This window comes from Aspergillus pseudodeflectus (assembly GCF_044049435.1).
Source record: "Aspergillus pseudodeflectus strain CBS 756.74 chromosome Unknown BJX68scaffold_24, whole genome shotgun sequence".
Lineage (NCBI taxonomy): Eukaryota > Fungi > Ascomycota > Eurotiomycetes > Eurotiales > Aspergillaceae > Aspergillus > Aspergillus pseudodeflectus.
In genome coordinates this window covers 368,977-389,067 of record NW_027263800.1, presented here as the reverse complement: position 1 = coordinate 389,067, position 20,091 = coordinate 368,977, and the positions used below count along the sequence as shown (strand labels likewise).

The window sequence follows — 20,091 nt, the reverse complement described above, 5'->3', positions numbered from 1 at the left end:
GAGGAACAACCTCCGAGATCATCAGTTGCCAAAGGAGGGTTGGTGCTGCTACCTCTCTTTCGGACAGTGCGACAGCCAGATAATAATAACAGGCCTCGAGCACGAGCCTCCAGCAAAACAAGGACAAGTGTAAGATTGAACTGCCCAGGTTTTGAACCGCTGCGCTGAGGTGTTGTTATCGATATTCTCAGTTTCAGATGGAGCTTGCTCCATCCCGCAGCGCTTCTGGACCAGGCTGGAAATGTTGGTTGGAGCTTGGCGGAGGGTGGCTGTTGAAACTGACGTCTGTGGACATAAGGTGGACTGATGCTACCCTCCACTCCGAGATTCCAGCCGCACAGGTCACAGCTTCGCAAAAATGGACGAATGAAATCGTCCGGACCAGCTTTCGGCTCGTCTGCATTCGTTAAGGCTGTGCTTGAGGTAAGGATGAGAGCTGTTGCTCATTTGCGGGTTACGATCCTGGTTGGCTTGCTCAGACATCGATTCCCAATAATATTCATTAAGCGCCAGAGGCAACACTGGCTGACGACGGTTTGTTGTCCTAGGTTGCATGCAGGCCGGGTGATGATTCAAATGAAAACGATCGGCGTCGTATGGATAAAACCCAGGAGTCAGCAGAAAAAGGAATGTGCCTTCGAGGCATTGCTCCCTCGCCTCCTCGCGGCCTCGCTCACTAAACTTCTTCCAGGGAGGGGAGAATGATGAATCCCAAGGAGTCTCCAATGATGTTCCGTCACGCAGGCGACAAGACTCATGAGAAACCAGAGCCTTGGAAGATTATTGCAGGCTCCCTAATTCTTCCTTGTCCGACTTGTTGTCTCTCGGGAGATAGGAACGGGGAGACCCACATTCGTTGGCCCTTCCTCTCCTGTCGCGACTCTTGACTCGACCCCTGAAGGCTTCTGGAATTTTGTTCTTCTTGCAGTGGTGGAGTTTAGCCCCGCATATGCCTTTCCAGCGGTTCACCTCCTGTAATCTGCGCCCTCTGATTTGTAGGACAGTCGGCGATGATCTCAAGAGTCAATTGTCCGATTAGTCGGTCGGCTAGTGTCGATTCCGTCGTGTCATGGTTGCACGGAACCTTTCGAATTAAATTCTTATATTTTTTTCCCATTTCTTCTTGGTCGCCTTGGAGTCGGGAGCGGTTGGGGAAACGTTCGTCTAACCGTTTTGATTATCACCGCTTACATACGCAAGAGGGGAGGCAAAGAACGTGGTATGCACTGCGCAGTGTTCGAAGAGATGCAAAGTACGATACTGCTGAGGTTTTCCGTCATCGGTGAGACGACGTGATGGATGCAGCATTGCAAATATGGTCACGAAATGATTGAGTCAGTGCTCTCTACGGCGTCCTCATGCTCCGTGGAATCTGCGTTGCCTGGAGCCCCTGGACGGTGGGCTGCGGGTATGGTATGCCTTCAGGTACCTGAGGCAGCGGAGGCGCACCCAAGGAGAGAGAGGCGCAGACTACGGAGTGCGTCTGTGAGGCGTAAGGAAGATTCCCTCTGCCGGTGCATTCATTTGAGCTGAGAAAGGGCCCATGGTAGGAGATGAGGAGCGCTTCAGAGCACTGTATTGTGTTGTTCTATTATTGCCTGGGAATGCATGCGATCCGCAAAGGTCACTCGTCCTACATTATTCGTGAGGGAGAGTCATGATTGTCTCGGCAACACGGAGTACATCTGCTGTCCTTTCCGTGATGCAGCTGGACTCGTCACAGGTACTCCGCAGTGGCACATTTCAGGTGCTCTTCTGGTCACAAAATTTCTTCTTCAAGCACACCCCACTTGACGGGCATCGCCTTGCGAAATGGGCGTGTGCCATGGACCGTGGTGGTAGTCGTAGCCGAAGCTTCCGTAGCTTCATGCTTCACCGAATCATCTCGCGTGGGAGCATTCAAACTTCAGGACGACAATTTTTCGATATTTGCCCCAGTATGCGCCTGGTGTCAAGGAAGAGAGACTGAGCATACGGAGTAGGCTTGGTTGAGCCGACAAGGAATGAGAGCAGCTGATTTGCCCAAGAGCCGTCGGAGGTGTGGTGTGAAAAGTACGCTAACGGTGGTTCCTGCTCTCGTCTCCTTGGTTGAGAGCACTATCAGATGTGGGCTGGCCGGGTTTATCATCAAGAATGATGTGATCATTCTTTTCATGAAGATCGTTGCGACGGTTTTTTCCGGTTAGTCCATCCCGCGACGGGGATAGTCATCGGCCCATGATGCATTTAGATTAAAGCTAACCTTGTCCCCTTAAAGTAAGAATAACAGCCTTTGTCCAATATCCCGTAACCGCGAATCGCTTCCCCGAGTGACAGCCACACCGGATAGAGACTTAGGTGGAAGATGTCTAACACAAGGTTCTTTTCCGTAACACTCCGTTCAAGGACGTCCGCGAGTTAGAGCAGGAGCTGACAGGAGTCGGAACGGTCTATCCCTGCGTGTGAAAACCATTATGCAAAATACTTCGGAGTCGCAGTTGCAACCTCGCGTAGCGGCGGTTTGACGGGTTGGAAACGGTGAACTTGTGGGGACCAATGCCCGCGGTCAAAGGCGAAGGGGAGTGGAAGGGACAACGGGCTAAGATGGAGTACGTAATAATGAGATGGAATTGCACAGAAGGAAGGATTCTGGTCACGCAGACACTGTACGGCAAGGTCGGCGATCAGGCTGGCCATGCCAGCATTTGGAGTGCCACAGTGGGCGTCTGCGCCGTCCGTCTGGTGGACGGAGAAAGTCGTTTTGATCTGTCCGCTGCAGGCTGGGCCCTGGGAATCCTTTCGGCTGAGCTAAGCTGGGCTGGTTCCATGCGGATTAAGGTACAGAATCTGCCAGCGCTAACCACGAACGGGATGGACGGCAACGAAAAAAGCCATGCTTCAACAGGTAACCTCGACTCAGGACGGGGCTCACACGGGCCTACTCTAGTCTGCCAGTCTGACTCTGCGAGTGGGTGGGCGTAGTTTTAAATGCTCCATCCTTTTGTTTTGCCCAAATTCCCGTCCATCTTGCAACGCTGAATGGATCCGTGACTCTGATCGCCTCCACTCCGAGGTCTTAGTTAGGACCCTCCTTCGAGCCCAGAGTCCAGACAGGCGATTGCCGCTTTCAACCCGTGGCACTGGCATGGGCCTCTCCTAGGCTCCATCAGAGTGTGAATTATTCGCATTTTCCCTTTTCTTCCTTCGCTCCTTCCTTCCCGAGTTGTCCCAGCGCCTTGCTCAGGTCCATTCCTCGCCCGCCTAGCCTAGTTTCGTAGCCAACGTCGTGTCATCCCAACCAACATGTGCCTGCGCGGCAAGCAGGATGGGATCGTGGAGCTGGGGCGGATGGCAGATCAGGAATGTTCTCAACTGGGCAACCCACCAAGCCTCCTTCTGTTCCACTTGTCTCCTTTGGTCAAATATTTATTTCCTTTTTTCCTTCAATTTTTGCTCGCTGATGATCTGGCCCAATTACCGTTCTTCATACTTAACGGGGGCATGAGCTGCGCGCTCCTTGTATGGAACTGGCTTTCTCGTACCTTGCCTCAGCGCCTGCCTGACCCCCTGTGTCATCTTTGACGGTGAAGTCTTGAACCCCAGTTGAAGCTAGAGATCCTTTGCATATTGCTGCAGTCATCCAGGGATCCACTCCGTGTTTGATGTTACGATTTCATATATACCTCCTGCCGCTTCCTACCTTCAATATCTAACTCCCCTTCCAACCTTTCTCACAACAACCATGTCTGATTCCACCTCGCCTTCTCGACGCATCAACTGATCTGTACCATTTTCTCATCACACAACACTGGGATACTTTGACGCTCTATCTTCCCGCCTCCTATTTACACCTGCCAAACATCATGACCGACAGCTGGCAGCCAGCAGCCGTCTACGCGGGCTCGCAATGGGTTCAAGATGGTCAACCATACGCACCTCCTTCAACCTTCTCTGACTTCATCTATGCTTTCCCAAAACCAAGGCTCAGCGGCCGTGTCATCAAACCTCGTAGTGCTGGGAATAGCCCTTCCTCTGCTGGCAGACGGAGAACAAGCACGATGCCATATAGCTCGCCCATGCACCGCCAGCCTTCGAAACAGGATTACCAGGCTTCTCTGAATGCCGCAATCTTAGCATCAGCAATTCAATCTGGAAGACGATCTCGACCTATCAGCTGGCATCCAGCATCAAGACAGCTAGACTACACACAACTCTATACAGCAAGTACGACAGTCGATTCCTACAACATGCCGGTCACACAAGCCTGCCCTCAGCCACAGCAAATGATGACTGGTGTTTATGACGATGAGAGCATGCTGAACTCTTATGCCCCATCAGAGGTGTCAATGCCCCAACAGAACTTGGATTTCTCAACAGCCGACATGAGCTTTCCGATTCAGGAACCAGCTTACCTCGAAGCCAGCAATCCTCACCTTGATGCTATCTCCTGGGACGGGACTTCACCAGCAATTCCGTCTTACCTCCAACCAACTCCAACTGAGTGGCCGTTTGACATGGTATCAATGAACCAGAGCATTCCCTCCGTCGGGGCCCCTGCCTCTATATACGGAAGTGTATCATCACCCGGCCGCTTGACCGAGCCAGCCACCCCCGACTTTCTTCCGATTCAACAATTTGGTGATGAGGCAGATTCGCAGGCAGTGCCCGCGCTAGGGAAGCCAGATGCCGACGACGAACTTGTCGGCATGGGTCTGTACAACAATCCTGAATCATTCGCCGAAGAGTCACTCTATGGATTGAATGGCAAGGGGTTGAAATTGGAAGAAACATTCACACCATCATCAGAGAATGAGGTGGATGACAACGATGCGGAAGAAGACGAGCAACAAGAGCCAGAGGCTCAAAGCCGTACCGACATCAAAAGCCAGCCTCAGCAACAGCCAAACCAGCATATCGAAACAAACAAACACATTAGACCGGCTGAGAACATGATGCAGAAATCATTCTTTTTCGAAGACGACGTTGATTATCAACCGCGTGTTAGCACTGAGCCCCGATCCTCCTTTAACTTTGGAGGCACGTCTTGCATGAATTACGGATACGGATGGATTTGAGTTGACCTTGCATTTTTCTGTCTCATTTTTTCCGTTGATCGCATAGCGCGGAGTTTTGCATTTTACTGGGCAGCATTAGCATAGCATACAAGCAAGGGATACCCAGGGTGGTGAACTGAATGTGGTATCATTCAACCTGTATTAGAGAACCAGAACCAAAGAATCGAAATACCATCAATAACGAGTCACAATGTACCTGAACCTTGAGGCCAAGTCACCCACAACCCTGAGAAGGGTTTCGCGGCGGACAGAAAACCTCCGATAGTAGCCCAAGACATGAACGGAAAGGATACCGGATCGGAAAAATAAGTCCCCGCTCATAAAAATCCCATCGCCAGCGATATAGATATTCCAATCTCTCAACGCAAGAAAGCACATAAAAACAATGGCAAAATTCATCTTCACCCCTTGGAAACACCACTCTGACCTCCTTACCGTGCGGAGCCAATTCTACCCAGACCCGGAATATGACGGGCCAGACATGCGCTCGGCGGCATGCGCTACAGTACGCATCAATACCATCTTATCCAATATATTAGTCTATTGAGGACCAATCTGATCTAAATGAACAAGGTCGGGGCATGGAAACTGCGCGGTACACTTCCACACCCCGTTGAAGCAACGGCCCTTCTAACAGACGCGATCCTGCACGACGACGCGCGGGAAAACTCTGTGTTTTCCATCAGGGCGACATACGCGGCTGCTTTTTGTCGGTATGTGAGATCTCTAACTCTGGCTTATCGGAGGCATTCCGGTCGACCTCTGTCACTGGCCTTTGAAATGCGACGATGCTAACATGCTGTACAGATTCGTGACCGGCCTCGTCGACTCAAAGCTCTACGCTGGCCAGCGCAAGACTATGTTCGCGCGTGCGATGGAACTGGGTCTACCAGCCTCATTTGTCGAGCTGCGTCATGAGGCGACGCATCGCGAATTGCCGAGTTTGACTGTGCTACGGAACTCAACGCAGAGGTCGTTGGAGTGGCTGTGGGGGTTCTATTGGGGGAGCGTTGATGCTGTTTCGGGGCCGATTTCTGGGGAGCCGGGTTTATTCGATTCGAGCCTAAGCGCAGAGGCTATTTATGATGGTGAGGACGCGCTTAGGGGATCATTGAAGGGGATCTTGGAGCAGGCTGCGGCCGTGATTGAGGTTGAAGCAGATGGTGACGAGCCGCCGAGGAAGCGGAGGAAGAAGGTGCAGACGAGATTGGCGGGGACTGCGGAGCAGGTTGTTTCTGTGCTCAAGCGGGTGACGGACGGATCGAGGATTCTTGCGGAGGTTTTGCTACGGGATAGGATTTTGATCCCGCGAGGGAGAAGGTGAGATTCCTGGATTTTGCTCCGGCGCCTGAGGGTTGATTCGAAGTGATACTAACTGGAAGATAGCCTCGACGACTCTCTAACAGAAACAATCACAAATTGGGAGCCGCTCTTACTGATGATCACAGAAGGACATCCCTCCTTCCTTACCACATTTACAGGGACAATGGCCGACGAACTGGCCTTTACGAGATCATCAGAACCCAAGAAAGATGCTTACTGCGATGCGACATTCAAATGGCTGGACCATATCCTTCGCTCGACGCAGTGGGAGTCAGCCAGGCGAACTATATCAACTTCATACATCGCTACCGTTTGCGACGAGAGCTCGAATTATTGGACGGCTTTATTGAAAAAGAGTATTGGGACGAAAGACAATATTTCACCGAACATTACTCAGAGCGAGAATACCTCTACACATCGATCATCTGCAGGTGACTCGATACCGGATATAGATGAGGATTTGAAGATGTTGAGTCAACATGGCTGGGGAACGGCAGATACTTGGGATAGTCGGCAACCTATAGAGACAGCTTAGACTGATAATAATGATAACCCTTTTCTACTTGCACTCTATAACCCTGATTATAACAGCTCATCCCAATGAACTCTAGAGCATCACGATATAGCATAAACCTAAAACGGCAAAGCGCTCACCCGCCACATGTGGCTGACCCCCTCATCTCATGTCCAACCTATGAGGTAATCTCCATTTGACAAATTGTGTTTGATGACGCCTTAATCAACAGCTCACCTGGCATCGCCATCATATCCTGATAAATTGCCCATGAGCTTCCCCAAAACGATACGGCCATTCTCCAAGGTCCTCACTACTTATTCGCCACTGCGACTGCCACGTATCAGAGCTAGAGCCATGCATATCCAATCGCTTCCTATGTGTATGTGCCAAGACTAGACAAGAAGGACATTCTGATTGAGGGATGCATATTTGGATGAAGGTCATAGTGGCTAATCGAGAATGTTTTTGTCCGCGCAGGGACGGGGAAGGGCAACAATTATGCCTATCTTGTAACCGATGAACCGACAAAGCAGTCGGTTATTATTGATCCTGCCAATCCGCCCGAGTAAGTGAGCAGTCGGATTCGAGTGACCTGGATAACTAGTCTGACTCGATTGCCAGGGTTGTCCCAGAGTTAGAATCCCAGACTAAGGCCGGAAAGATCCATCTCACAGCGATCGTAAACACGCATCAGTATGCCCCGCCTCTCTTTGTCAAGCCAACAAGCATAGCATAACTAAACGCAACCCTCTACTAGCCACTGGGACCACGCCGGTGGAAACAAGGAAGTAGTAGGTACTATGCAGCCTTTCAAGCAAGAGACAGCTAACAGAAAGTGACAGCTCAAAACCTTCAGAGTCCCCGTAATCGGCGGCAAGCAATGTGAGTCCGTCTCGCGGACCCCCGCGCACGGCGAGGTATTCAAGATTGGAGACCGCATCTCCGTGACGGCCTTGCATACCCCTTGCCACACGCAAGATAGCATCTGCTATTTTATGCAGGATGGCGAGGACAAGGTGGTCTTTACGGGAGATACGCTTTTCATTGGTGGTATGTTTGACCAGTCTTCTGCTTGGTGACTTTGCGAGGATGGCCAAGTTGAGGGTTTATGTGTATGCTGAGATGCTGATGTGATTTGTCTTGCAGGATGCGGTCGATTCTTCGAAGGTACAGCGCCGGAGATGCACAAGGCATTGAATGAGACCTTGGCGTCCTTGCCGGATGATACTAGGGTTTACGTATGTTTACGTTCTTCCTCTACACTGAAGTGTATGCGGCTAATAACCCTTACCAGCCTGGGCACGAATATACCAAGAGCAATGTGAAATTCTGCCTTTCTGTTTCGCAGACTGAGCCGATCAAGAAGCTACAAGCGTTCGCCGAGGCGAATAAGGAGACGCAGGGCAAGTTTACTATTGGAGATGAAAAGGTATGTAGCGATGCCCATTGATGCCAGGGCACGAGACTGAATTTTCTAGCTTCACAATGTCTTCATGCGAGTCAACGTAAGTCATTCTATCAGCTGAACAGCATCAGCTATTCTTCAGATACTGATATCACATTCCAGGATCCCGAAATCCAGAAGAAGACTGGCAAGACAGACCCCGTCGAAGTGATGGCTGCTCTACGAGAGATGAAGAACGCCATGTAAATGGAAAATATAGCATGACAAATCAATCTACAGTTCTACACACGTCTATTGGGGACCAAACTCTCTCTTCAGAAGGGAATCATATTCGTAAATAATAAACAAAATATAAACTACGATAGGTTTGTCTCCCGTCTTACCACCCAGCCTCCCATTCCCATAATTAAATGGGGTCCAAGCCGGGCTATCGTTCGGGGAATCTGACATCAAGTGCCAGATAAGTAGTGGTTCATCTTGCTTCACTGTCCACACTCACTCGCTCTGGTTTTGAATTTCGGCAGCGGTGAGCTCTAGCAATTTTAGAAGCTGGTCTACGGGTGGGACGTGATGTTGGAATGAATGCGAGGTCAAATGTAGGAGCGGGCATCGGCGACGAAGATGGATCTGAGAACACACAGCAAGTGCAACATTAAGCACTGTGAGTGTTCCAAATGCGATCTTGAAATGCCAGTACACTCGGGCAAGATAACTGCAATCTCAATTGCAGTAGCAATTGCGCGTTGTTGAATCCCAGGAAAAACGTCTGTGATGCGAAAGAAAGAAAAAAAAATCCACCCGCAAAACCGTTTATAAACGTAGTGGGTCACGTGATGTACGATCAACCCACCAAGCTCTAGGTAAAGATCTCGCTCGACATCATACAGAAGCAAGAGCTCCACGAGCTCTGCTCAACTGCCCTCCGAATTATTGAATCGCTATATAATGTACCACAAACCTCAACGCCAAAAATGGACCACGCCTTCCGCACCCTCCTCCGCACTGCAACCCCCCGCTCCATCGCCGCGCTCGCCCGCGACGCCCTCGGCCTCTTCTGCGGCATAACCCTCCTCTGGGAGAACTATATTACGCTCGAACTCAGTTCGGGGCCATCAATGTATCCGACGATCAACACACGCGGCGACTACCTCCTCACACTAAAGAACTACAAGCACGGGCGCGGGATCGAAGTCGGAGATGTCGTACGGTTCCACCATCCGTATTTTCTGGGATTGCATGGCGGGAAGAGGGTTTTGGGGTTGCCGGGGGATTTTGTGAGTAGGGAGGATCCGTTGGATGGCGGGGTTGGAGGGAGGGGGGAGGTTATTCGGGTGAGTCTGCTTACCCTCTGCTTTTGTGTTTTGGGAGTAATTGCGCAGATGGCTGATTATGGGCTGGCCGGGCAGGTTCCTGAGGGGCATGTCTATGTGGTTGGGGATAATTTGCCGTGGTCAAGGGATTCGAGGACGTTTGGGCCGTTGCCCATGGGGTTGATTAATGGGAAGATTGTGGCCAAGGTTACGCCGCCGTTTGGGGTGAAATGGATTGAGAATACGTTGAAGCCGATTGAGGAGAATATGGGATAACCGTGCATATCCTGGAGGTTTTATTCTTTGTAATATGCGTGGTTGGAGTTTGGAGTTTGGAATTGGGTTGAAGGTGACTATATTCATACATATGCTATGGTTGTACAATACATCTAGGAAAGAAATGTGATAGAACTATATCAAACAGAGAGAAGCTGAGAAGGCTACCGGAAGGTAGAAGGATTCCTTCTCTTGTAGGGGAGAGGCTCGACCCTCTTGCGCCGGAGCTCCATGTCGGCTTCGGGGAAGCCAATTTGCTTCATGACTTCCAGCGTGGTCTCATCCCAAATAGATCGGAAGAGGTGCGCGCCAATCGCCTTCAGGTGATACCGCGCTTGTAACGTGCGCAGGAGGGTGTTGTCGCGGTCAGTCTCGCGGGCCTTGACGGCCGCAAAGTCCAGAGGCTTCGAGTCCTTCTGCTCAAGGATGAAGAGCGACAAGCGGTGGTAGGGACTTCCCTTCTGGGCGACAGGAGGCAACCATGGCAGGACCACCTGAGAGTCAGCTGATAGCTGGCTGAGATCGACCTTGGTGTTGAGGGCCGAGATCGGGATGTTGACGGCAAGGTAGTGCATCCTGTAGTCGAAGCTGTCGGTCTCGACGTTGGGAACATCTGAATCCACAACCGCAATTGTAACCAGTTTCTCTCCACCCTCGAACATCTGAATGTCTAGCTTAGGAGGCGTGCTGCTCACTGCGGCATTGACAAACTCTCCAGGCGGCACGGGCTTTCGTCCAAAGTATAGTTTCGTGTCCAGCACGGGGTCGCAGTGCGGGAGGACATCAGGAATGACTTTCATCTGCGTAATACGTTGGACGAGAATCTTCCGGCGGTATTCTCTCCATTGCCGATCGGCCAGGTAGCGGTAGATAGGTTTGCTCATATCACCTAGAAGATTAGCATATAGAAGATAATCTCAAAGAAAACTATATACCTTGTCCATCCTCAAACTTCTTCTTCACAAGAGGATCGTTGATATCTGCCTGAACCTTGAGGTGCTCGAGGTGGAGTTCCAACGCCTTGAGTCGGGCGACGTTTGATTGCTTTGATAGCTCCTCCTCAGGTAGGGCCCGAATCCTAGCAATCTTTTCGCTTGTCGCTGTAATATCATTCAACTTCTCCTCCCGGTCCGCAAGCAGGACTTTCCGCGCCTCCTGGAAACATTGGTAGGGCAGCTGTTCGAAAGGCAGGTTGTCCGAGTTCTGTAGGGCGGCACGACGTCGGCGAGATCCCACCGGCAGGATACCCTGTCGCATCAATCTTCGTTCTAATCGAGGACTTGAAACGAGTGCTGGGTCTGGCGCTTTATAAAAGGCCTGAGTCTTGGCCTCCGTCTGGGTTTCGTCGCGGAGAATGGTCGTGGTCTGGAAGGCGCGCGTCGACTGCAGCTGGAGGCTGGAGATGCCTCTCATTGACGACTTCTGCAGGCATTGGATGAGAGGCCTGGAGGCCCGCTCACAATGGGCCATTGTTCCTGGGTAAAGAGCGATTGGGCGTGGAGGTGGAGGGAGAGACGGTCGAGGTTCGGGAGATGCTGAGGATCTCTGCTCGGGAACTTTTTTTTCCAGGTTTGCCAAGCCTCACCACTAGTGCCAAAACCACGCCTCGACTGAACTTTTGGCTGGCTTCAACCAGACTGAACTCGGCTCTGAGCTGCGAATCAAACGGACTGTGTACCTCAATTCGCACTTTGGTCACAATGGCTGGGTTAAATGCTTTCAACTCCTTCAAATGGCTCTCTCGCAGCTCAAGAGGCCTCCTTTCTGGGAGTGAGGCTACAACGGTACTGTTGACTTGTCCAGCATTAAAGAGCGCGGAGATCTAACAACTTGATAGCAGCGATACCTTTCACGATCGATAAGCACAGAAACACCTGCTACTTCCGAGCAATCCGCGCGCGAGGCCCTCCTTGCCAAATGGGCACCGAAACCCGTCCTGGCGACCACATACTCATTCCCGTCCATGGAGCCCGTGCGCTTCGTACAGTACCCCGAAAACAAGCTCCTGATGCCTCTACGAAAAGATCTACTACACCGCGCGGTTGTATACGAAGGAGACATGACCCGACAAGGTACAGCCAGCACCAAGTGGAGAGACGACGTTCGTGGAAGCCATAGGAAGTTGCGGGCACAGAAGGGATCAGGTCATGCCCGTGTTGGTGATAGACAGTCACCTATTCGAAGGGGTGGTGGTGTTGCCTTTGGTCCCCATCCACGGGACTTCTCGAGCGGCCTCCCGGCTAAGATGTACGATCAGGCCTGGCGCATTGCGCTCAGCTACCGGTTCAGGCGAGGCCAGCTCATCATCATCGACAATGAGATTGACATTCCCGAAGACGCCACACCGCACTTGATTGAGGAGATTTTCAAGGTGAACAGATGGGGGCGCGAGTATGGCCGGTCAACACTGATTACGACCCGAGAATCTCCTCGGCTGTTTGATGCGGTGAACGAAGTTGGAAAGCACGCGAAGATCCTCAGCAAGGATGATGTGGATGTTAAGGATCTGCTGGAGACGGGACGACTGATCATGGAGAAGAGGGCTCTGGACAGACTGCTCTCTGAACATTCCCGGGATATCAAGCCCAGGCTGGCAAAGGCAACCTAGAAGGAAGATTTCAGCATACTGGCTTGTTTTGATTGAGCTGTCTTTTTTACCGGTTGGTGGACCGGATGTACAAATAGATTTATTCCCTGATACTGTATGAATGATATTGAATTGCTTGGATGGATCGTGATGATCTTGAGCACATGCCGAAGCTGCTACGCGGCCGAGTAACGAAACAATGTCCAGACTCAATTACAATGAGCATTTGACAGAATGTGGACTTTCTATGAATAATGATCTCCAAATTGTAAAGGCTGCTCAGGAACAGTTATCCGAACTGATCTGCTCGACTCGGCCATTGTCGCTTTCGCTCGGCGGCGGAAGAAAGCAGGCAAAAAAACTTCCGAGGTGCAAACCTCCAACTTGCGGAGTTCGAGCCGACACTTTTCGTCACGACCCCAACTCTTGACTTATATCTCTCGTTCCCCTCGGTTCATCCTTTCCTTCCTTTCTCTCCACGTCAGACGTGGGTCTGCCTCCTCATGTTACTCCGACACAGTCTTCCCCGGACCTCAACGCCGTCGAGCTGGTTCTCGCGGATATCCCCAGCAAGCACCATGCCTCTTCGCGCCAAGGTCACCAACCCGACATTCGTGGCGGCATCCAAGGTATATGATATCTCTATTGCCATCTTTGTGCGCGATAACTAACTAAGTCATCCAAGATGTCGACCGCGTCAACATCAGGTATTCCCGGGCGACAAGCCGGCGACGAGCCCGACGACGTCCTCTTCAACTCTCTCTATGGAGTGCGACTAGTAGAATTGAACAGACCGAACAAGCTCAATTCGTTGAACGGATCGATGGTTCGAAAGATTCTCCCCCGTCTCAAGGTTAGAAAGAGCTTCTGAATTCTGGTTCGAGCTTTGTTGCTGAGACTATGTTCAATACAGGAATGGGAAAAATCTCAATTGGCCAACATTGTGATGCTCTCCGGGGCCGGTACCAAGGCCCTTTGTGCTGGCGGCGACGTGGCTGCTCTAGCATTACAAAATGAGAAAGGGGAAGAGGGACAAAAGGCATCCGCAGACTTCTTCGGCCTTGAATACAAGCTTGACCACCTCATCGCGACCTACTCGAAACCCTTCATCTCCGTGATGGACGGCATCACCATGGGTGGAGGTGTTGGCCTCAGTGTCCACGCGCCATTCCGTATCGCTACCGAGCGCACCGTTTTCGCTATGCCCGAGACAACCATTGGCTTCTTCCCCGACGTGGGCGGCTCCTTTTTTCTCCCTCGCCTCGATGGAGAGATTGGAACATATCTCGCCTTAACGTCAGAGCGATTGACCGGTGTCCAGAACCTCTATGCCGGCATTGCTACGCACTACTTCCACTCCAGCGCTCTCCGCAACTTGACGGCCCGTCTGTCTGAGCTTGTCTTTAGCGACCACGCCTCTCTTCGCGAGCGACTTGACCTTGTCAACTCGACAATGGCTGAGTACTCAACCGGCCTGCCTACCCTTGAAGAAGAGCCAATCAAGCTGGGAGGCAGCTTGCGCACTGCGATTGACCGATGCTTCAGCTACTCGACTGTCGAAGAAATTTTCGAGGCTCTTGAGAAGGAGACAACGCACAAGGCATGGGCTGAAAAGACTCTCGAAACTATGTCACAGCGTTCGCCTACATCGCTCAAGGTGACCTTGCGTCAGATGCGCCTCGGCAAATCATGGTCCATTTCTGAGGCATTCCAGCGTGAGCATCAGATTGCTGCTCACTTCATGCGCCACCCAGACTTTGTCGAGGGAGTCAAGGCACGTCTGATGTCGAAGCCACCCCGCCAGGCGAAATGGCAGCCTGCGACGCTGCAGGAAGTGACTACTGATCTTGTTGACCAATTCTTCAGTGTTCCTGAAGGCGAAGAGCTCCTGGATTTACTGAGCGAAACCAACTACGAGTCATACCCCCATCAGTACGGGCTGCCCAGTGAGAAGGATATTCAAGACTTGGTACAAAGAATCCCCAACACCTCTCAAGAGGCGCAGGAGTTTGCGAACTTTGGCAAGAAGGAGGGTGCCAGAGAGAAGCTGGCTGAGGTGCTGGCCCGACGAACAGTTTTAACTGCTCAGGGCAGGAAGTGGAACTAGAAGGTGACTATAGGAGGAAATATTTGTAATGATCCCAGTTTTTAGACTGCTTGTATATTTACACTATCTTATCAATTCAGAGGCATGCACTTTACTGCGGCGAATTCTACAGTATCACGAAGAATCGACAATGGCAAAAATGATTCGCTCCCCACTTCCTTAAACTGTGGTCTGATTTGTCCCCCAAGGTCCTTACCAAGCAACTCTTGTCTAAAGTATTTTTCTCCTCAATCAGCAAGATCATAAGGTATGAAACCGCCATAACATCTCGCAGAGAAAGACGGAAGATGGAAACCGAACCCTTGCTTCCCAGAGGGGAACTGCGGCGGAATCCCACATCTCTCCCCGCAAACCACGTCCTGCTCCGTCTCTATACCTCACACTTCCTCTCAACATGGAACTCGCGCATGTTTGAGTTCGGCGCCGTAGTTTTCCTGGCATCTATATTTCCAGGGACATTGCTATATGCCTCCGTCTACGCCCTGGCGCGCTCCCTGTTCGCTGTGGTATTATCGTCATGGCTGGGAGCCGTGGTTGATCGGCTGGACCGATTATCGGCGATTCGACATTCTATTAGTGCGTTTGCACCGAAAACGAGCCGACTCTGAGAATTGATTGCTGACCAGTATGATGTTAGTCTGGCAACGGATCCCGGTTGCGGTGTCTTGTGTTTGCCTGGGCCTTCTCTTGACAGGCCCGTCTGTTCGGCTATCATGGGCTTTGTTTATCGCTTTGGTCCTGCTAGCGGGTGTTGAAAAGCTCGCTGCTACGGCTAATACGGTGTCTGTCGAAAGGGATTGGGTATGTTGACTCAATGCATACCTCAATAGACCAACTAACTGTACTAGGCTGTTGTCATTTCAGATGCATTGGGGTATCCTCGACAAGGTAAGGCAGGGTACACTATCGGTTCCATCGTCATGGCTGACGGATATCAAAGAATTGAATGCATCCATGAGACGGATTGACCTGTTCTGCAAACTCATTGCCCCTGTGGTCGTGTCTCTGATGGATGGCTTGCTCTCCACGAGAGTTGCGATTTGGGCGGTTCTGGGTATCAATGTCGCTGTTGTGCTCGTTGAATACTTTGCGATTGCTCAGGTGAGCTTTTACTTGACATTGTTGACATCAAACACTAATGTCACAGGTTTATCAATCCGTTCCCCAGCTCAATCGAGGTTTAGATACACAAGACGCAGAGGAACAGACTACCGAGGACAATGACGAACCAAGCCGTGAGGAAAGGCAATACCTCATCACCAGATTCTCACAGTATATCGGAAGCACAGTCGCCCCCTGGCAGGAATACGTACGACAGCCCGTCTTCCTCGCCTCCTTCGCCCTGAGCCTCTCCTACCTCACCGTGCTCTCATTCGGCCCTACCATGGTGACTTTCCTGCTCCACTCAGGATTCAGCTCGCTCCAAGTCAGCGCCATGAGAATCGGCGCTGTTCTAGCCGAGCTATCAGGAACATGGGTAGCGCCCTTCCTCATGCAGCGGATCGGCCCGATTCGATCTGGCCTGTGGTTCCTGAATTGGCAGTTTGCAAGCTTAGCCGGCGCAGTGGCTGCATTTGCCTTTGCTAGTGACTCGCCTCGAGTCGTTGGCGGAAGTCTTATTGTTGGCGTTGCTCTGAGCCGGTTGGGTCTTTGGGGATTTGACCTGTCAGTGCAGTTTCTAGTACAAGAGGTAAGTTCCAATTGGCTGACCAAGTCTATCTTCTATGCCTAATTAATTTTGTCTAGAGCATCGAAGCAGGAAACAGGGCCCGATTCTCCGCGACGGAGATGGCGCTGCAGAGCGTGTTTGAGATGATTTCGTTTGCGACTACGATTGTTTTCGAGGACCCGGACCAGTTCAAGTATCCGGTGTACATCAGCTATGGTGCTATTGCGGTAGCTGCGGCGTGTTTTGCTGCCTATGTGCGTAGAGAGAGGGGGCATTTGCTGCACACGTCCAAGTGTGTGGCTAGGTAAATATACTATAAATCTACAACTGCAATGTAGGTTCTTTGTGATGAAGTCTTCTAAATTTTTGGTCAAGCTGCAAAGGATTCTGTATAGTCTTCTCAAGAAGTTTGATGCCTCAATTCGTGCTCTACGCTGGCTCGAACGAAAGCTGCGGAACCCAACACGCTATCATATAGCAGCGGTTGCGTGGTATAGTACTAAGCACACAGTCAGTTTCATTCTGTTGGATTATTCCGCTCAAGCTCGTGGAATACATACCTCATAGCTAGCAGTAGAGTTCAGACTGCAGACGCTCACAGTTCCATTATAGCTCAGCGTCTGGTCCGCATTTTCCACGACGAATCTGTCCACAAGCGTGCTGTACGCCCGAGTAGCGACTTGCGTATAATTCCTACCCTGGACACTGGCATTTTCATCCTGCAAAAAGCCAAGACGCACCCCCTTGTACAGGGTATAAGTGAACATAGCCGACGCACTAGATTCAATATAATTCCCTTCCCGCCCAGGGGCCGAAATAACCTGCCACCAGCACCCAGAAGCCGGCTCGACAGCATCAACGATAGAATTGACGAGATCAACGAATCGCGCACGCCACGCCGCCACTTGGGAATCCATGAGATGGAGCTCGAGAACATCAACGAGCCCCATCATGAACCAGCCAAGGGCACGGCCCCAGACGTAGGGGCTTGCACCGGTTGATGGGTTCGCCCAGGAGGCTGTCTTAGTTGCGTCGTAGCCGTGTAAGAGGAGACCTGTCGAGTCATCGTGGCAATGCTCCCATAGGAATTCGAGCTGGTGGAAGAGGTCCCTGTTCACCGAGGTTGTGTTGTCAATGTTGAGATGGGAGGTGTATAGCGGGTAGAATGAGAGCAGGGAGAACATCCCGTCTAGGTAGCTCCAGTATGGGTAGACGTAGTACCAGAGTCCGCCTGTGTTAGTGTCAGTAAATTCTCGAGCTATTCCTGCGGAGTTTATATTCAGGGACATTGATGATGGTTTGACGAGGGACTTACCGAATTTGTTTCGCGGCTGCAGGTCGATCGAGGTACGCAACGCAGTCAATGTATCCCTGTAGATACTGCCTCCGGTATTATCATACCTAAAGCCCCAATTCTGATGATTAGATGATCCGTATGCCTGCCCCTCGAGCGATCGCGATCACTGTACATACCGGTAAAACAACCCTTTCCCCACCGACAGACGATCAAGGGGATACCCCGTGTCCTTTGTTGCATTATTAACAACGCCAACAACACTATCAGTGCTGCGACTGAGGTAGCTCTCCCAGTCCTGTTCCATATACCGACCAGACGGCGACTCTACCAGGTCCAGGAGCGCAGTCTGGAAAGCCCCAACCTGCAACAGCGATGATGAATCAGCCTGGTTTTCGAGGACCGCCTGGCCGCGCAGAATAATGCTGTCGGCCATCCGAGCTGAGTAAGGGCGCGCGGTGGAGGCTCCATTGCTTGGTTGGGCTATGAGGGTCATGCCTAATGTGAAGAGGGAGGAGAGCAGTGGGCTTCGGAAACCCATTTTTGAACAAGTTGTCGCACAATTTTCACGCACAGTGGCAGGGTCTTCAGGATCGCTGTCAGATCTGAAAGATGCATTCTTCTCTCTTATAAGCATTGAAGATTTGACGCCTAAGGCAGGGTATTTCTGTATTAGGGCAAGATCATCACATAGTTGCGTAGGTATATCTATACGAAGATACGCATACGCTCAACACCCACGTACCCATAGGATTCCATGCCCTTCTAGCTTGGTGCATAATCAAGCTGTTCTAGGCATCTTGTAGTAGACATACACCATCAGAGCAGCGCCCGCAAGCATACAACAGCCATTCAGACATTGGCTCTTCCAAAATACCCCATCCTCAATATCATTCAGCGCAGACGTAACCGGAAACCCTACCAAAGTCCCCAGAGCCGCAGCAGCAGACGATATACCGATCCTCGTCCCGACAAGGTCTTTATCTGGCGATAAATGGGGCACAATGATCGGATACAACACGGCAAGCGGCCCCATGAATAATGCGATCAGCACCGCCCATACGATAGTAGACGCGACAGTACGAACACCAATCCAGCCAAATAGTAGGACACTGGACGCTAACGCAAAGCTTGCCATAGTACGCGCGGGTCCGAATCTGTTCGAAAGCGGCACGGCTATGTATCGACCCGGGATTGTCGCTGCGTTGCAGATGACCAGCACATAAAAGGCTAGATTTGAACTTGCACCAGCTTTGAACTGCGCGAAGGTGGGGAGGAGGAAGAAGGGGACCCAGTAGGCTATCCACATGAGGAATAGAGCGGCGCAGAAGGCCATGAATGCTGGGTCGCGGAACGCTGTTGGGTCCAAGAGGGAGCGCACGGTATGGGGACTCTTCTTTGTACCGGGTAAGATGATTGCCAATGCTATAATCAATTCGCCGAGGGTCACAAAGCCGAGGATGCGTGTGGCCCATGCGAAGCCCAGTTTCGGCTGCAGAGAGGAGAATATAATCGGGTAGATTATTCCACCTGTATGTGTCAGTCCCTGACCGATACGATATGGATGAGATGCTGACCTATTGCTGTCCCGGAAGTGGCTACGAACATGGCCAAGGGTCGACGGCGTTGGAACTTGGATGCGATGAGGCTTATGCTAGGCACATATAGGATCGCGCTTCCGACACCGACACAGATTCCCTGGGCCAGGAGGACTTGATAATATTCACGTGCCAGACTGAGCATCATGACGCCCAAGACAGTGATTATCGTGCCTATCACCAAAAGCTCTCGAATATATCCACGGTCGAAGATCGGCCCGGTCACGATTCCTCCTACTGTGGATAGGAGATCTCGATTAGGTTATGAGGTGTCTCCAGCAGTGTAGCGACTTACGTATGAGAATGACGCTTTCTAGCGTGCCAACCCATGCGATGCTGGTTGAGGGAGTAGAAGACAACATGGTTGTCTCATAGTACTTTTCGTACGAGCCATAGGCGCTCAACAGACCCCTAAGTTGTAAAATGTGAGCAATATCCTACACTCTCGGAAGTTCCATTTACTCACCAGGTCGCTGTGTAAACAAGACAGGCACCTAGGGCCAGCAGCCAAGCGCCCAGTCCCTCATGCGACTCCTCAGTAGCATTTTGCGATCTGTGTTGGACATCATGATTTTGACTCGGTAGTTCTATATCAGACTTCATGAAAAGCTTGAGAATGGTCAGCCTTGAAGGGGCCAGGGGAGTTGGAGGTATGTGTCAGGAGCAGAAAAACGTGCGTGCCAACTGTGGGATAAAGAACGAGGAAAATCCAGTTCAACTAACTAGAAGAGGAATAACCACAGATCCTTTTCATGTCGAATCACGGCTTCAGAATCATCTCAAAGTTCCGGTTTTTTTATGCTAAGGAGCAAGGATGGATACTATAGTTACATTTCCTGGTGGGGCTATATATTTACTTCCCTACCAGTCTTGATGCCATTATCTTGTTTACTTATTTGGGATATTTTTGAATTCGATCTCCTCTTCAGCTTTATATTAACCTGATTGAAA

At 51.1% G+C, this 20,091-nt stretch overlaps 9 protein-coding genes across 9 annotated transcripts; 6 read left to right on the top strand and 3 right to left on the bottom strand.

Moving 5' to 3' along the window:
• The first annotated feature begins 3,701 nt into the window (after window positions 1-3,701).
• On the top strand, window positions 3,702-5,239 carry BJX68DRAFT_98788 (uncharacterized protein). Its single transcript, XM_071050143.1, has one exon. It carries the CDS (start codon window positions 3,843-3,845, stop codon window positions 5,052-5,054), a length of 1,212 nt encoding a protein of 403 aa, XP_070898609.1. The 5' UTR covers window positions 3,702-3,842; the 3' UTR covers window positions 5,055-5,239.
• Window positions 5,240-5,439: 200 nt separating this feature from the next.
• On the top strand, window positions 5,440-8,545 carry BJX68DRAFT_255664 (glyoxylase; the record flags this gene model as incomplete). Its single annotated transcript, XM_071043083.1, has 13 exons — window positions 5,440-5,559; window positions 5,628-5,767; window positions 5,862-6,374; window positions 6,441-6,886; window positions 6,991-7,062; window positions 7,167-7,273; window positions 7,341-7,459; window positions 7,516-7,587; window positions 7,751-7,944; window positions 8,041-8,132; window positions 8,189-8,323; window positions 8,373-8,399; window positions 8,462-8,545. The coding sequence occupies 13 exons, from the start codon at window positions 5,440-5,442 to the stop codon at window positions 8,543-8,545; spliced, it is 2,121 nt and encodes a 706-aa protein (XP_070898608.1).
• A 643-nt stretch (window positions 8,546-9,188) lies between these two features.
• On the top strand, window positions 9,189-9,977 carry BJX68DRAFT_238192 (putative mitochondrial inner membrane protease subunit 1). The gene is made up of 2 exons (XM_071040310.1): window positions 9,189-9,630; window positions 9,706-9,977. The coding sequence occupies exons 1-2, from the start codon at window positions 9,271-9,273 to the stop codon at window positions 9,883-9,885; spliced, it is 540 nt and encodes a 179-aa protein (XP_070898607.1). The 5' UTR covers window positions 9,189-9,270; the 3' UTR covers window positions 9,886-9,977.
• On the bottom strand, window positions 9,978-11,409 carry BJX68DRAFT_238191 (mitochondrial 54S ribosomal protein mL38). Its single transcript, XM_071040309.1, has 2 exons — window positions 10,821-11,409; window positions 9,978-10,774 (listed from the first exon to the last, which is right to left on the bottom strand). The coding sequence occupies exons 1-2, from the start codon at window positions 11,353-11,355 to the stop codon at window positions 10,050-10,052; spliced, it is 1,260 nt and encodes a 419-aa protein (XP_070898606.1). The 5' UTR covers window positions 11,356-11,409; the 3' UTR covers window positions 9,978-10,049.
• Window positions 11,410-11,470: 61 nt separating this feature from the next.
• BJX68DRAFT_238190 (mitochondrial 54S ribosomal protein uL4m) lies at window positions 11,471-12,617 on the top strand. Its single transcript, XM_071040308.1, has 2 exons — window positions 11,471-11,669; window positions 11,723-12,617. The coding sequence occupies exons 1-2, from the start codon at window positions 11,586-11,588 to the stop codon at window positions 12,491-12,493; spliced, it is 855 nt and encodes a 284-aa protein (XP_070898605.1). The 5' UTR covers window positions 11,471-11,585; the 3' UTR covers window positions 12,494-12,617.
• Window positions 12,618-13,050: 433 nt separating this feature from the next.
• Window positions 13,051-14,579, top strand: BJX68DRAFT_267410 (mitochondrial 37S ribosomal protein mS47; the record flags this gene model as incomplete). The annotated part of the gene is made up of 3 exons (XM_071045815.1): window positions 13,051-13,101; window positions 13,158-13,325; window positions 13,386-14,579. The coding sequence occupies 3 exons, from the start codon at window positions 13,051-13,053 to the stop codon at window positions 14,577-14,579; spliced, it is 1,413 nt and encodes a 470-aa protein (XP_070898604.1).
• Window positions 14,580-14,747: 168 nt separating this feature from the next.
• On the top strand, window positions 14,748-16,751 carry BJX68DRAFT_98695 (putative iron-regulated transporter). Its single transcript, XM_071050142.1, has 6 exons — window positions 14,748-15,155; window positions 15,217-15,380; window positions 15,428-15,467; window positions 15,520-15,680; window positions 15,727-16,269; window positions 16,326-16,751. The coding sequence occupies exons 1-6, from the start codon at window positions 14,867-14,869 to the stop codon at window positions 16,554-16,556; spliced, it is 1,428 nt and encodes a 475-aa protein (XP_070898603.1). The 5' UTR covers window positions 14,748-14,866; the 3' UTR covers window positions 16,557-16,751.
• Window positions 16,649-17,978, bottom strand: BJX68DRAFT_255659 (Six-hairpin glycosidase-like protein; the record flags this gene model as incomplete). The annotated part of the gene is made up of 4 exons (XM_071043082.1): window positions 16,649-16,747; window positions 16,809-17,479; window positions 17,564-17,649; window positions 17,722-17,978. 4 exons carry the CDS (start codon window positions 17,976-17,978, stop codon window positions 16,649-16,651), a joined length of 1,113 nt encoding a protein of 370 aa, XP_070898602.1.
• A 210-nt stretch (window positions 17,979-18,188) lies between these two features.
• On the bottom strand, window positions 18,189-19,801 carry BJX68DRAFT_238186 (putative monocarboxylate permease). Its single transcript, XM_071040307.1, has 4 exons — window positions 19,607-19,801; window positions 19,436-19,551; window positions 19,120-19,377; window positions 18,189-19,072 (listed from the first exon to the last, which is right to left on the bottom strand). Exons 1-4 carry the CDS (start codon window positions 19,741-19,743, stop codon window positions 18,324-18,326), a joined length of 1,260 nt encoding a protein of 419 aa, XP_070898601.1. The 5' UTR covers window positions 19,744-19,801; the 3' UTR covers window positions 18,189-18,323.
• Between the last annotated feature and the right edge of the window lie 290 nt (window positions 19,802-20,091).